Raw genomic sequence first — 17464 nt, 5'->3', positions numbered from 1 at the left:
TTGGATTCGTGTGATTGCATGTGTTGACAAATGGATAGAAATGACAATAAAAAATGGAAAGAAATGTCAATGTTTTGTCTCATGGTATTTTTGAAAATGACGTACGTTTTTAAAGGGATCTTACAGTTTTGGTTGAGACCTAATTTCAGGTTTCTAACATTTTTTGGTGAGATAATGAAAAACCTCTTATGAAATATGAAAGAGCATGTAATTCCATGAGGAATTCAACGTTTGTTTGATGAAAATTGGTTTTGAAATGACTGAAATATCCAAAACAGAGCGATTCTAATAAAGTGTGGGACCCACACTTTATTATGATCGCTTTGCTTCACTTTTTTTTTGATGTTTCAGTCATTACAAACCAAATTTTCATCAAATAAACTTTGAATCCCTCTTAGAATGGTATGTTCTGTACTATTTCATGAGTGTTTACTTGGTATCTCTCAAAAAGTTAAAAGCCCAATTCTTGTCTCCACCAATACTGTACTATCCCTTTAAGGTTTTTTTTTTTTCCAAGACTGTTTCATTTTGTAATATGCACCCTAGATTAGGTCTGTATGTAGGCCTATGTTTATTACAATGTATAGGGTATAGGATGATAAGCCTACACCATAAAGGTGAGATACTATGTGAAATCTTTGACAAAGACTTCTTCAAATATTTGCTTGTGAGAGAAGACTGGATCGTCTTGTACCGCCAATTGGCGCAGCGGCATATTGTCTTCAAACAATGTTTTAGGCCTACATGACGGCCGTTTGCTTTTTCGATTGGATATGTTTGCCGATATCTCTGTTTTTGAATACTAGTAGTAGGCCTAATACAAGCACAATTCAAGTTAGCGTAATATAACATTTGTTTATTTTGAATGAATTGCCGGTATTGATTGTCATGTATATTATGTATAGGCCTATTATGTAGGCCCTTACATTGAATTGTCCGTTCCAGCCGTTCTTCACTGACAACAATTATTTTGTTGTAACACATCAAGTATTACATGCAGAAAGTGCACAAATAAAGCGACCAAACAAAACAGAAGACTAGTACTTATTTTGGGCGTACAATCAAAGAAAAAAAAAATCGATGTCAGAAAGTGAACAGCGAGGTACCTGATACGCCTGAACGCACAGGAACAATCCCTGTCTATAAACACATCAATAGGCACAAATCTCACACGGCACATCCGAACACTCGCGCACTAGTCGGATCGCAGTCGCATTGATTGGTCAACACACACACAGACAGACTCCGCGAACGAGGGCCTGATAGATTTACATTCCATGCAGCGGAAGCACGCACAACTCACGCGTGTCACACACACACGTACGTACAAAACGAAGCTACTCGTAACTGGCGAATGAACGAGAATCAATCGCACAACCGATTGGCTTCATTCACTCTTCGTGTCGCTAAAAGTTTGTGTGTGTGTTCATTGCATACGATTGCAATCTACACATGTCAAGGAAACCTAGCGAGACACCTACGTGATTTGGCCCGAGCTCAGTTACTAGTGAAAGTAACGAAATCGTAACTTTGACATTCTCTTGAAAAATCCACGAAATATCAGGTGTACTGGGTCTTGCTTTATATTGGGTCTGGACCCTTTCCTTTCGGATTTTTTGAGGAGAATACCAGAGAAGAAGCCGAGAAATGTCAACTAGTGAGTATAAAGTTTGGCTGTGGCTGGATGCTTTGATTGGTTGTGCAGTGCGCTGCCGGTGAGTTGTTCCGCTAATGGGTTGGGCACACGGGCACAAGTCGCTGTGTTACCGGCAAAAGAGCGGCTGCTTCGCGTCAGCGCCCCCTCCCCCTTCCCGTACTCCTCTCAATAGCTGTCCGCTTAACGCGGTGGTAGTGACCGCAAGAATATTTATCAGCATGTAGAACCCCTTATTTGCTTCTGCGATGTGATAAACGTAATGACAGTAACGTGAAATGTTTCCCGATAGGTTTGGCAGCAGTAATTAAATTGTACATGGTGCTAGTCTGTATAAAACCTCGCCCAAGTTAAAGTAGAGTGTATGCAATGCCAATGCATAACACTGCATTGACCGAAAGATCGGTCTAGATTAATATCTGGTCGTCGGGACGGGGATATGTTCCGCGGAGACTGCGTCTGGCTTCACGGATCCCAAAGGAGAGCGATAACGTCAAAAAAAAAAATAATAATAAATAAATAAATAAATAAAAGACTCCTCAGCTCCGGACAGACTGATCTTTCTGTGTAAACATTGCATTGCCAGTTGTTCTCGGGTTAACTCTCATTCAGTTGGCGTCAGTACTACTATTTACAGTAGTAGACGTGCACAAGAAGCATAAAGTTACTTTTTAGTTTTGTCTGTTTGTATTTCATCAGAGTAGATTCTATACTTTCTAGGCTTCACAAACTTCACAGCTACAGTAGGATCTATTCTGATGTTTGTTTGTTTGTTTTTTAATGAGCTTGATGTTATTTCATGTGTGTGTGCATGATTTAGTTTTAACTAATAATTAAAGAGCTGTAGACTACGGTATACTAAGAGCGACTCCAAGACTTTAAGATCTAAAAGTACAAAAAAGTCTATCATCAAGTTTTATTCATTTTTCCAAAGATTAAATCTATGGCATGACTCTATGCTTGGTCCGGAGAGATTTGATGATGAATGTAGTAATTCAGATTCATCCCAAGGTCTTCCTCTTTTTACAGTGGCGGATCCGGGCGGGGGCGGATCCGGGAGCGCACCCTCCCTTTATTTTTTGTTAAAACAAAAGAAATAAAAATAAAAAAAATTAGGGGTGGGGTGCGTGCGCCCCCCCCCCCTAATTTTGTAAAGACGCCCCCTCTTTGAGGAATTCTTGGACCCGCCCCTGTTTTTAGTTATTTGGTGTAGAAGTTCTGCAGGTTTTACGTGATAGACCTTATCGAATTGTACTTTTTCAGAATTTCTATTTGTAAACTTCTTTTGTGAATATCAATAGTAATCTAGCTGTATCAATTATCACCTTTTCACATTAGATGGTCAAGTTCTTACTCTAAGTCATAGAAGGAATTGTGCATTTTGATCGTGGTTAAATTATACTCTTTTTTGTGCTGTAGTGGCAAGCTGTAGTACATGTAATTGGAGTGTACATTTGTATGTAAGTATTGGATTTTGAATATGCACCTCTTTACAGCTGATACAAGAAGAAGCGAGTAAAATTGCTGACAAAGATACAACATTACACAGCAAGAATAGCCTGCTGTATATGGGGGAGACATTTTTTATTTTTTTTAATTATGTACATTTTTTGTAGATGGGGTCATTCCGACGTACTGCTACTGTAAAAGTGGATATTTTCATATGGCTAATTTTTCGCGCTCAGCCGAGTAAGAAGAGTTTTGCATGTTTCTAATTCCGCGGAATCAAGACATCAACTAATGTGACATATGGCAAGCAAAAAATATATGAGTGCTTTTATTTTTGCGCTCATTTCTGGTTGCGCGAAATGTGCGAAAATTTCAACACCACGAAAAATTCCACTTTTACAGTAACTTACATGTACTGTACATCCATGGTTATTCCTCTTTTGACATACAATGTACTGTAGATTTGTACAGATCTACCAGGAATATAAATGATTGAGAGATCATCTTGTGGGAGACGTGCAGTTCAGTATTGTATATTATCATCATTGTATAATACTTCAACTCAAGAGATGGATTTTCATAATGCACTGTACAAAGAGAGGCAGTAAATGCTACACGTGCTGGAGAGAGGGGAGTGCAAGTTACAGGTGTTTTAAAAATAGAAAGATACAGGTTGCCTGACCCTACTCAATCTTCAGGGAAGTCTTTCATATAACAGTGACCTTAAGGGGTATCTCGCTGAGTGGCAAATGTTTGCTGAAATGTAGCAGATTTTAGCAAATTGTAGGTTCATTTAGTGTTCATAAACAGTTGCAATCAAGTTTGTGGACACATGCAATCAAATTCACAGATTTTCTTGTCATGAAGAAATTTTGAACTTGATTGCAACTGTTTATGGACCCTGATGAAACCTACACATTTGTAAAATTTGCAATGTTTGCAAACATTTGCCACTCAGTGGGATACCCCCTTTTAATAGGAGGTGTACATGAACGTGCAATGTACGTACGATAAAACATTGTCAGGTGCAGTTAGTATAAAAGTGACATCATTCATTCATTGCAGGCGGATCCCCCTCCCCTACAATGTATTCTATGTGGATCTCACTCTGCATATTGATTTTGTGTAAAAGAACAGCTAATGTGTCAGTTTTCCATTATTGAGCTGGGATGATGCGTGGTGTGCTTATTGAACGAGGACGTTATCTCCTTGATCGACCTGACTCTGATTGATTTTCTTCCCATCCATTATGTGCATGCCTACAACTCAACACTCTTCCGGTAATTATTCTGCAGATGAATGGATGATTGAAAAGTTGTGTTTTGTAGTGGATGCCGTGTATGCAACCTCCAGTATAGTTGGCCCAATTACAAGTGACATGTATGCTGTAATTGTTTTATATATTGTGTTATACTGATAGTTGGCCAAAGCTTTTCATTAATTTTGTTAGTGCCAAGGTTACAAGTTTTGAAGCATTGAAAGGCAGTGCTTGATTTTAGATAAAGCTCTTTTTATTTCTTTCAGTTAGCATTTTATAATCTGTGATGAAGGAACGTATGAGTTTTCCCCTTTGTAATTTTCCTCCACTTCTCCCTCAGTAGAAGTGTTTCATTCTCGGTCAGGCTGTGGAAGCTACATAGCTAATGCATACTTATTGTGTTTAAAATATCTCAATTGACAAACATATGACGACATTGTGTACATAACAATATTTTTTCAGTCTGCAGGCATGAGTTAGAGATACAGATATTTTCATTTTTCTGTTCTTCTTTTGTGGTTTGTCCCATTTCAGTAAAGTATAACATTACAATTTGATCCTTCTGTATTAAGATGTTTACCAAGGCATTGTGTACAAGTCAACCACCAGAAGTGCAAGTGCTACAATTCAGAGGAAACAATAGACACAAACATATAAAAGTTGGGTATATGTTACTCTACTGGTAATTGCTGTTCAAATGTTTTACCATGTGACCATACGTCATGCTGTGCTGGAGTTTGCTCAACATTTCTTGCAGTGTACTACTTCGATTATGAGAATGTGAGTGGATGTGTGTGCGTGGTACAATTCTTTCTGGCTTCATGTTATTACCTTGGCAATTTCGTTTGTACCCCCATGAAGTACATGTAGAGGTGGCCACAGATGGTAAAGCCATTGTGGCAATTTCTGGTGTGGTAACACATCCGCTAGTCTAGGGCTGTGTTCACCTCCCTGGTTGAACCGCCTTCTTCCTTTTTAGTGGGAACGTGGATTTGGGTGTTGGAAAATAAAAAAATGTTTGTGTGTGTGTGTGTGTGTGTTATTTGTGTGTGTGTGTGTGTCTCTCTCTCACATATGCCACATTGGGGGGGGGGGGGGGGGTAGGGTCTGGCAAGAGGGGACAGGTGTTCTTTTTTTTTCGATAAAAGCATACATGTAGTCTTGGAAATAACAGCCTGTACATCATGTACTAGGTGTACATTTTATTACCCCAATATAGCAATTAAAGCATACAAACTAGGGTACTAGTGTATTATTTGGTTTACACCGCCTGAATTAAACATCTACAAATGTAATGTGTGTGTACATACATGTTGTAATTTGTAGTACAGGTATACAGTACACAATACAACCAGTTGTGTAACTTAACATACAGTATATCTCCATGTACATGTACAAATGTAGATGAGAAGAAATGAATTGCAGTTGAATTTACAAACAGAACTGGAGACTTGAATCATTGTTTATTACTTTCATTGTAGCCCCACTTGTACCTATAGTACGTACAACCGTAGCTGCCTGTGTGTGCGCTTTCTTAAATACCATGGCTTGAAAGTTGGAGAAATCGAGGCATTGTGGACATATACAACTTGGCGAAACTGAAAACATAATGCTGAGTGACTGGATAAACGAGCTATGATTATAGACTTCCTTCAAGCCTGAACGTACAATACGTACAAACTGTATGGTCATACGGTAAATGTTTATGAAGTGAAAATAAGGCTCAGCGTGCAAAAACCACCTTGCTGGTCATTCACCTCTGTTGGAGTACGGCCTCACAATGAACCCATCACTTCTACAGTTTGCTTTGTCTTTCTTTACCGGTGAAGCTCACATTTATATACAATGTAGCTGATCCAGTGAATATCAAATACATTTCTACAATTAATACATTTCTGTTTGCAAACAAGACCCATGGATTGTCTAATTTGGTTTTCACACAGTTTCCCTGTAGGTCTCCACTTCTCCCCTTTGATTTTGAAATTCAAGTGCTGTTCATTTAAGAGCTGCTTAGCGATCTTGTTTATTTTGTTCTTTTGATGATATACCCCAGCATATGATGCTTGTCAAGCACTAGTTGGTAATAGCTGCCTAGGGCATGAGAAAGCTGGTAAAATTTTGCTACGATACCAATAGCGTGTAGTCCACTTTGCTGTCATTGTCAGTCGAGCCTAATTAGCGTCTGTACCTCATTGATTTCTCAAGAGTGATTGGCCAAGTGGAGTGATTATGAAAGTTACATTATTTATGTTGATGATTATATGACATGGTTAATACTGTCCTACAGGCTACTTTTATTGTTTGAAGTCAACATGTCATGACACAAGAGCTCCTTGCACTAGTAGTATTGCAAGTATTACACAAACTACAATGTATGCGGCCCTTTCAAATTTAAAAGGTTTGTTCCAATGCAATTATTGCGTGTTGTGTATGAACAAGACATGCTCAGAAGGAATGGCAGAAGTTTGTGACAAAATTTGGCAAAAGATTCTGACAAATGTTTCCTCATGATGCCATTTTTACCTTTATCCTGTTGTTCTTGGGAGCAAAACTGGATTCATGAATGGATGCATTACATATTGTCTTTGATGCCTCTAAGCTTGTATCATGCATACAGGTACTGTAGGGGGCTGAATATTAAATTGGAGGTAGAATGCTGTACATACACAGGTTTGCCATGAAATCTATCACGGCGCTTGCATGTATCAAAGTTGATATGTGTTGCAAGTAGCGACCTCAACACCTTGACTACTGGGCAAGTTTTGCAATTAAATCAACAATGGCACTCATTTCTGCTGTATTTACTATAATTTGAGGGCATGTTTTATAGCTTCAGCCTATGTGTACAGCTTGACATATTACAAGACAGAAGTGACAATGCATCAGTTGGTCAGAGTCACTGCGACTGTTAACACACACCTAGTATTGAATCTGGCCTGATCATGCATGGCTTACTTCCTTTTGAACAAGCCTCACAAAACATTGGTGTTGGTGACATCTTGCAATATCTACTGCAGCAGTCTCTATGTGTGAATAATTACCAGTAATTTTATGCAGTCTCCCTTGCAGGTACAATGTACAAACGTACAACTGTAGGTCTACATTGTACAAGTTTATAATTGAAGCGCCCAATCCCCAATGCACAATTAAAATACATCTTTTCATTTCAAAGTGAAAGCAAAATAAATTATGCTCAATGAAACCAAAACCACTGCCTTCTGCAAGATTTAGACACCACTGCTAACTAGGGCGACAAATGTACTCTGAATGCCTACAGAAAGTAATGCCATAGTATAATCTGTATTATCATAATATTTCCACGTTCTGCAAAAACAAACTTTTCTCATGTTCCCAAATGTTAATCAGAACTGTAGACAAATTCCTGAAAAAGTAAAGGGGAAAAAACGAGAAACTGTCTTGAACTCCATAATGCAGTATTCTGAAATTCCTTCAATCTTTCTGCATTTTCCTATACTCCTGTGCACAGTCTTTTACCATGGAATCCCATTTTCTTTGCTCATTTTTCCACTAATAAATTTGTTTTGTCAGCATTTAGACATTTTTGTTCAATTCTCAATACTGTATCATACACAGTGTGCATCAGATTAGAAGCAGAGTATGTACTCAAATTGCCCCTCCTCCAAAGTTTTTGCAGTTTGTAGAAGGGGCTTTCATGCACTTTTTTCTAACCACCTCCATGCCTGCTGCAGACCTATGTCCCTGACAACGTTGCTTGTATTTAAATCGAGTTGTTATTAATAGTGTTTGCATTGTCTAGACAGATTGAGGGAGGGCGCTGTGCCAATTGGAACCACTTCCTATTTTGACGGACCCTGGCCTACACCAAATAGAATGATTATCCATAGGCATTGCCCATTATGCTTGACGCGTTTTGACATACCGAAAATTCTTTAAGCCGCACATACAGACCAGGAATGAAATTATGCCCAACACCGGAGACATCTAAAATTAATAGTTGTTTGTCATGTCCACAGATTAGCTGTACTGTATCTGTGAGTTTGCTCCCTAGAAGGCCAGTGATCGTGTATCTAGTAAATCAGGAAGTTTAGCACACAGGTGATATGAACCCCTGTCAAAAAAACAAATGCTTACAATACTTGTAGACCTACACATTTGTACATGTATGTGTAGGTGCGTTCATACATCGAAACACTGCATTATTTTGTGTATTAATTTGCAATGTGAATGCAAATACTCCACGAAATATACGTATATGGAGAAATACATTGCGAAATACCATAGTATTTATAGTGGTGATTTAAACCTTGCACAAAATACGCACGCAAGAGTTGAGTGTGAATAATGTTTATAAAATACATGTGCCACTAATCTTAAGCGGTATTTCTCTCATGACCTCACACAGCTCATGTCTTCTTCCTGTAGGAGAAATGTGCTTACCATAAATACCAAACGTATTCCAAATACTGGTACCCACAGACTTAAGATTGAGAATGTTTGAATAAGAAAATTACCGCAGTATAGATTTACTATGGTATATCTCCAATGAGAATGGTGTTACAAATTACTGTGAAATTTGATACCACAGTGATTCAAATGTGAACGCACCCAACATTTGCCTTTTCCCAGCACCTCTCCCTATAGATCTTGTTAAAAAACTGATTTCACCCAGTTGCTTTCTCTGAGTGTGGAGTAGTGAGTGATATTCTGTTCACAAAACATGTAAATGGTCATCATCGGTAAATGCCTAATGGACGCCATAATCTGCACTTTGCATGCTATCCCCTGTGCAAACACCTACAACCTTGGACTTATTTCTGTTCGCTGCACTAATTCAAGGTAAATGACTCTATCCAGCAAATCACTCAGGCATGGGTATGGATGCATTAATGCACATGTCAAAGGACTGTGTAATCCCATGCATCAAAAAAGGAAGTGTGGTGCAGATTAAAACAGATTAGGTGTGATGGCTGGCTATATTTTCTTGTTTATTGGCTACAATACTGAATATCAAGGTTACATTATTAAAGGCTATCTCCCAAGTTAAATTTGTTTTTGATGGAGATCTGCATTTGTCAGTTAATAAGACCCCGTTTACAGTGCGGGGCCGGGCTCGGCCGCGGCTCGTCCGGGGCCAAGCCCGGCCTCAATTGCGAGGCCGAGCCTCGCAATTTTGTCCGTTTACACTGCTGGGCTCGGCCGCGCTTTTAATTCAAATCTGTCAATATTTTGTCGTAGTGGCGCTCTGCTTGTAAACAAAAGCAATTTGGTATTGTCTGGTTTTCAGACCCTTCGCCAAATGAATTCCGTGGCGACGAAGTCGCCGTTCGGGCAAAGGCCTTTGCCGAAGGAAAAAAATCCTTTGCAGGACAAAACCACCTTAAACTATACTAGTTTTTGACGTTGAGGGGGTTAATATCCTGAATAGCGAAAGATACAGGCAGAGGGTTTGGAAGCCAGACTAAAATTGGCCGCGCAATTGGCCGCGCATTTGGCCCAGTTTGCGTTTACGCCAAGAAAAGGCCGGCCGAGACCACCTCCAGAGCGAGGCCAAATGCGAGGCCTCGCATTTGGCCTTTTGAGTGTTTACACTGAAGCGGGGCTGGGCACGGCCGCGGCCGAGCTGCAGCCGAGCCTCGCACTGTAAACGGGGTCCTAGTTAACTTTCATACAAAGGCCCATGTGGAATGTACAGCTGTACAAATTCAGTGCAGTGTACTGTAATACAGTAGTAATACAGTAGTAAAATGATCACACTATTGCATTTAGTGGTATAGTCATTAGTTTGGAGAAGGTTCATTAAGATGGCCATCAAGTTGTAATTATAGTATTATAGCATGCACCATACATGCACCATAGATTCATTGATATGATAATACACATTTGTATAATAATGCAGTGAGGTTTCATGTGATAATCACAGATGAAGACGTTTCATGCCATGGCACATTAGATGTTAACTGGGAGAGGGCCTTATGGTGGATTTGGAAGTGCCAGGTATCACTCTGTTTAGACCTGTTTTTGAATATTAGTGGCCCTTGTCATCAGAAATGCCAAGATAGCTCTTAATCTTTTCAGTGAGACATATTAGGTGCTTTATTGCATCGCCCATTCAGGGCATAAAGGCCAGTGGAGACTGCACTTATGGGGAGACGATTATGTGTTTGGTATCTGTTTTTGAATCCCACTATGTTCAGACACACATCTCACCCAGGGGGGTAATTTTCTTGCAGTTGGAGGATCGTTCGATAATCTCTGTATAGGCAGGTGATGAATTGTTGAATAGGGATTAACTACATCATTGTTGCGTGCAAGAGCATTTGTACAGGAAGAAGAAAAAAAATAGTAAAATGATGATTCTCTGGTGATGAAGATTTACTTTTATCAATGTATTTTTGTTTGCTGTGGAAGGTAAAATTTTGCAGATTCTTTTACAGTTCATATGATATGAAATCAGAAAAATGTGATTGTGAGAGAAAATGTGCCATGATATCACTGTTCAAGTGGGATTATAGGATGAGACAAGGATCATCAAAGAAAAGACAATAATTGTTTTGTTCAATGCTTCAAGAAAATCAACCAGTTACTCTAAAAAACCTATTAATAGATGATTTCCACTCTTTCACTCTACTATTGTGTAATTGTTTTGAATTGCTCATATTCCAGCAATATGATGAATTCAAGCAAGGGCAGCTATTAAAATTCAATGAAAATGTAGGTCAACCTGATGAAAGAGTGAGAAATGAAAAATGGTATGACATCCTGGAAATCAATTTTGGTTGTCATCTTTGGAGATGTTTAATGGGTGTCTTGAAAAAGGCCAGTCCTTGGTCACATGACTGTTTCATATTTCATGAGCTCCTCACTCTGCTGCTGCTGTGATATATAATGTCATTCACTTCACACTTTTATGGAAAGATGTTTCCTCCCAACTCTTGCCATTGTGTATTTAGTTCTCTACATTGTAACTTTGGCTCTAGCTGCATTTGAACATGACTCTACATACCTGTATGCCTTGCTTGGCCAGGTGTGTACTATGCATTCAATGAAAATGGCTTCACACAATTTAAACCTTACTGTCATGAAATTGGATCTGCCCTGACACATGCAACAATGCACCCTCTTCAGTTGAGAGATCTTGTTGATTTGGCATACATTGTACTATATATACACACAAATACACACTTGGATTTATTGAGTGCAAATATCAGTCTTTGTTTTTGTTCTTGTTTTAATTTCAGTTTTAGTTGGGTTTTTTTTTTTTTTTGATGGAGCTAGGCAGAATTTATCTGCCCCCCCCCCCCGAAAAAAAAAGAGTGTCAATGAACTAATCTGTTAAAGATGAGAGCCTCCAGCTAAGTCCCAAATTATCATTTTTTCTTGTTTTGGTATGCCTAAGATAGTAATTTGTTAATGCATCATCATGTTTGCCATACCGACCAACTAACATCCATGGAAATTCTGCCTACACTGTATTTTACAATGTACTGTATATTGGATATCAGAGAGTCAATCACTTGTGGAGTCAGATCAAACCATAGCACAGGAACAAATTGCATTGAATTTGCACTCAAGCAGTAAGAAAAGCCACCCATGCAATGCTGTGCAACGAGTGGGCCTGAAGGATACTGTCATGCCAGTAGTTTCTCGGTCATTTTGTGTGCTGCATAGTGTGAGCACGACGCAGCCCACAAATTGCAAACCTCGAAACAACATTCATGTGTAGTCAGAATTTTGAGTCAAGTGGAGTGGGCTGAAGTCGATCAAAACAAGAGAGAGTGAGAAGGCACCATGTACATACAGGGCTTGACACTAGCAGTGGCCCAGGGCCACTAAAAATTGATGTCGGGCCACCAAATTTCCAGAAAGGCTGTCCTTTGGGGGCCCGATCAGGTTTTAAACATTCAAAATGGATTATCATGTTTCCGTTTGAATTTGGGCCACCAAAATTTCAGATTTGAAGATCTTTAATAGTGGCCTGAATGGGTCATCACAGAGAAAAGTTAGTGTTGAGCCCTGTGTACATTGTAGTTTTAAAATACAGAGGAGAGATTGGTTGCTTGTGTATTCTTTATTCTACATACCAGTAAAATATGATGGGGGGAGGGGGGTGAAATTAAAACTCGCCTGTTTATAACAATACAGTCCTACCTCGATTATCTCTTATCTGAACTTCTCTATCATCTGGATGTGTTTACGCTTTCAAGACATTTAAAAAAAAAGTGATTTCAAACTCAATTAAAACTTGAGTACTGCAAAACTCACACAATTTACCTATAACGATATCCCCAACATTAAAATTTATGAAGGTAACATTAAAATGTTTCAATTTCTCCCCCCCCCCCCAAAAAAAAAAAAAAAAACAACCCACAGACTATGATTTTAAGTAGGTTGGCATGAATAACACTGCTGTTGCAGTTTACATCTACTTTTTAATAGCACTACAATTTGTACCACTGGGTTGGCAGCTATACATGAACACATTCATGTACATACGGTACGCATTGTTTCTCCCATGTCTTGCTAAATTGCTTATTAAATCCGGACGGACAACGGTCCGAACATGGCTGGATAACAGAAGTCAGACTGTAAAGAGTAACTGCATAAAGCTAGACCTTTTTATTGTTCAACTGTACCGGGTACATGTACCTATTCATATTTTAAGATACAAGCAAATTAGATATTATCACAGTTCCGATATGTTCTGCTATGGAGCATGCGCACACTTCTTTTGCGGCAGCTGTATGAACAGACAATGCTTCATGAAGAATACCAACTTTGACTATGATGGAATGCTAGCAACAGTGTCCATGTAGCATTTTACCATGGTTACCATCAACATAGTTTTCATATGCTGGTCAGAAAATGGCATTTTCAATACTTTTTTCTAATACAATGCATGAAACTCTGAAGTCTGCAGTTTTCATGAACATACTATACACGGCACGGGGTGTAGAACAGGAAAAACATTCACAAATTGTCAAGGAAAAAAAGCCCCAGTACCAGCATTTTTCCTTCATCCTACAGACTGTGTATTGTTTGTGCAGAAGGAAAACATGTTCTTGGGTATTTTATCGATAAACTTTGGGATAAAGAAAAGAAACTGGAGGATTTTTTTTTAATTCATTTATTTATTTATTTATTTATTTATTTTTTATTTTTTATTTTTTTATTTTTTGGGGGGGATCTGTTTAATGCTTGCAACGTAATAAGGGGCATTTCCAGTGTTAAGACATGATTTTGGCAGCCCAACTATTAAGTGACAATATTGATTTCCAGCATTTGCTTGTCCACTTCCAGTAGCACTAAAGCATATATAGGGAGTCCCTTGTTTTACAATGCAAAAAGTAAGAACAGGAGGTAGTGTCTATAAAGTTGTACAGGAAATAACGGATACATGTTGAACACAGACATTGATCAAGTGAGGATTTTTAGGGAGTTTTCCCCAAATCGGCCAAGACCTGTAACTTCCTGGAACATTGTTTGTTTGTTTGTTTTTTATGATGTATTTTGTTTTGGTATTGTAATCTCATATAAACCGAGGAAGTACACTTGCGGGTCTTCTGAAATAGCTCATGTGGTTCTTCCAGTATCAGAGAAAACACATTTATCACAGAAATTTAAAGGAAATTTGGCCAATTTGGCACATTTGAATAGATAAGAGGAAAAGATGGCTACTGTGTTGAAGCACCACCATACATACATTATGTGCACGAGTATTCCCTGAGGATCCAATTCAATGCCTGCTATTGAAATACTTGAGTTATCATGAAGGTCAACTTACGAGCGATGTTTTGCATTGCTCTGATACAGAATCATCGCATGTAATCCATATGCTGTAAAGAAGGTGCCAGCAAAGTTTGCGAAAAATTATATTCTGCGAGAGGCCCGTTTCTGCTGAAGACTCCAGAACAAACTGATACTGGTATGATACACAAGGCAGAGTGGATCGCAATGTTATGTGCACCATGTATTGTACATTGTACATCTAGAGCAGCTTCGGCAATGCACATAATTCAGTGAAAGGAACACCCAATACACAAGCCTTCTGTTGAGCTCATTCAGTTTGAAAAATGTGAAAAGTAACTCACACCTGAGGCTACGATGCATTATGGCTCTAAAATTTCATGCCTTGGCAAATTTGATGACGTTTTTTTTTCTGGCCTTTTCTTTTTTTTGGAGTCAGACAAATTGCTTGCAAAGATATACTGTACAATGTGCAAACAGGGCTGCCATTATGTTTTGTATTTGTAAGTGCGTGTTCCCTTTCAAAAGTGCTTTTATGTTCTGTATAAATTTTACTCTCAGCGACAGAGTTTATGAAATTCCAGCAGTGAAACGATCTAGTCAGTTAAAAAAAAAGTATGAAAGTAGTCTGAAGATATGATGATATCATTAGACCATTTGAATGAGGGGTATGTTTCTCTGCCTTGGACACCAGTGAAGAGCTTCCATGTTCATGTGATCATAAAACCATTTTCAAAGGTAGAACTTATTGTTGACCATATACACGTGCAAACTTTCCAAGACAAAATTGTTGCTTTTGAATATCTAATTGGGCTAAAATTTCCAAATGTTGTATCAAATCCATTTCTTGGCATTGATATTGCTATGACATCCCCACAAAGAGGCAAGCAGTTAATTTTTGGATGTAATTGTCTCTCCCTGCAATAACTCCACTTTACTTCACACTTTTAATACTGCACATGTGTCATACCATCCTTCCCTATCCTGGATGGAGCACTTCACATCGGTGTCAAATCTCCACAGACCACGAGCACTTGCCTCTTCTTTTTTTTTTCTCTCATATTTGTCCAGTTCACTTTAATATGAATGATAGCATCATGAGGATTAATGAATTTCAGTTGCAAGTGACAATTTTTTTTATAACTCTTACTGCAAAACAAGAAATGGTACATTTGTACATATGTATTCCATGCAGCCTCTGTGTTTACTGTGCGCTGAACTTTGGACATCATTGTTTAAATATTGGTCTACATTTGTACAAGATGTACGGTACCCTTGTAAGCATAGTTTCTGTCTAAATGATGCTTTTCAGAATATGTGCTATCCAATCTGCTTGCAATGAAGACCACTCGTGTCTCAATTCAGAGAGCGTAAGAAAGAAAGAGACAGAATAAGGGGGGGGGGGGGAGGGGGTGAAGAGGGAGGAAGGCAGGATTTGGAACTCTAGAACCTGGCATTGAGCAAACAGTAGAGGGACTTTCACTAATGATGTGAATTACAATTTTAGCAGGATACAAATATCAGGATTTTTGCCAGTGTGGACATACAAATCTCACTTAATAACGGCGTCAACATCATGATCCAAATCCAGAGAAATCTTGCAAAATGTATCAGAATTATCACGATAATTTAAGAAATATTGCAGAAATTTGCACCCCCACCAGTGTGTGAATGCTGGAGCAAATAATCTTGAGTTTTTTTTATCCCATCATTCAAAACAGTGCACGACCACAAGGGCAAGGGTCACCATTTCGATATGAGATTTTAGGCATGAGCAGTTTGGTGGACAAATTTTAAGGATCAGCATTTAGCGGGATATTTCTGTTTGTCTGACTTGTAGGTGGGTCTTCGTCAGCTCGAGCTTCAGGCAGGCACGGTCGGGTTTATAAGCTCGATGCTGCGGCGTGAACACACTCAGACCCGACTGCCTACGTTCCTGCGTGGTGCGCAACGCATGCAGTGTCGATAAAGCTCGAGCTGATGAAGACGCGCTAAGATTAGCACGCTATTTTGCAAATTAGCTGGCTATTCTGCAAATAAGTCCAAGATTTCTTTGGCTTATTTTCCAATCGGGATAGCTCGCTATTTCGATCTTCATTGCGAAATTAGCAGGCTATTTTCTGATCAGGCTAATTCTTTGGATCAGAAATAGTGGGCTATTCTTCAAGCTCAAGCTGATGAAGACCCACCTAATGAGCACAAAAAGTCTTGGTATGTGGATCTTGATAGACATCCAGCTATATTGTATAGTAAAGTGACACTAGTGTAGTTTGATCTACACTTCAGTTTCTTCTTTGATTCATGTGTGCCTGTGTTTCAGGTGCTTGTTTCATCCGTTATGAACCAGAATGCCCCATGTACTAGTATGAGGTTGCCAATTTGCCCCCCCCCCCCCCCCCCCCCCCCCCCCCCCCCCCCCCCGGCTAAATAGACCTACTGGTTCTGGTAAGGTTAGAGTAAAGATTAGGGTTAGGAGTTTGGATTAGGGTTAGGATTAGGTTCAGGATTAGGATTAGGATTAGGGCCAGGGGAAGGGTCCAGGATAATTGCCCAGGGGGTAATTGCCCTAGAGTATCCTTCTGGAGGTTGTAGTCACATTCACACAGACAAGATAGCAGGATAACAATCACCATCCAAAGACTGAGATTTTGCACCCAGACACACAGAAATATCCTGCTAGTTGCCATCACTATATTAAAATTGGTGACCAAACTGGGCATACATGCTCAAAATCTACCGAACTGGTGATCCCTGCCCTTGACTTTATGCGCTGTTCAATCATGTATGTTTTGAATGACAGAATTAAAGATCCCCAGATTTTTTACTCGGGTGTTCACACACTTGCTGCATTATGCAAACCGTCGTGCTTTTTCTGAAGTTATGACAATACAAATGTGTAATTCCAAAATGATTGCAAAGATTTCTTACAATTAAGATCACCCTATTCATTGGGATTTTAATGTCCATACAGGCAGAAATATTTAGGTTAAAATCTCAATGCAAAGCTCAAGATTTGTTTTGTGCTAAAATTTGTGTTGGTGTGAATCCCACTATTAATGCCGACACCACTAGTAAGTGAAGATGTATCTTTCCTTGTTAGAATTGGGGGAGGATAGGGTCATTGTTACTGAGACTTTGTGTCTCTGTGAAGCATGCTTTTTGGCTGATGGGAAAAAAAGAAACCCGTGGCTCATATTCTAACATTGTTCAAACATCACATTGTGCTGCCAGTGTAGCATGACTGATTTTTCTTTTTTTTTTTTTTTAAAGGGAGGGCGAGGGGTAGAAAAGGGGTGGAAAAGGAGCATGTTATCGCGGTGATGTGAAAGCCAGTGGAGGGTTGCAGCGGCATCCTGCTGTGTCCAACATTGCGACTG

General features: G+C 39.2%; 1 protein-coding gene across 1 annotated transcript in view; it reads left to right on the top strand.

Annotated features, from left to right (window-relative positions):
* Window positions 1-1376: 1376 nt before the first annotated feature.
* Window positions 1377-17464, top strand: part of LOC139713144 (tumor necrosis factor alpha-induced protein 8-like protein 1) — a 40791-nt gene continuing 24703 nt past the window's right edge. Inside the window, exon 1 of the mRNA XM_071624894.1 lies at window positions 1377-1657. Within this exon, the coding sequence (XP_071480995.1) occupies window positions 1648-1657 (10 nt within the window). The 5' untranslated portion in view covers window positions 1377-1647. The remainder of the gene's footprint in view (window positions 1658-17464) is intronic.

This window comes from Diadema antillarum, unplaced genomic scaffold (assembly GCF_040938485.1).
Source record: "Diadema antillarum isolate AM-2024a unplaced genomic scaffold, OU_Dant_1.0 seq00001913_RagTag, whole genome shotgun sequence".
In the NCBI taxonomy this organism is placed as follows: domain Eukaryota; kingdom Metazoa; phylum Echinodermata; class Echinoidea; order Diadematoida; family Diadematidae; genus Diadema; species Diadema antillarum.
The sequence above is the reverse complement of the archived record's forward strand: the minus strand, read 5'-3'. Positions and strand labels throughout refer to the sequence as shown.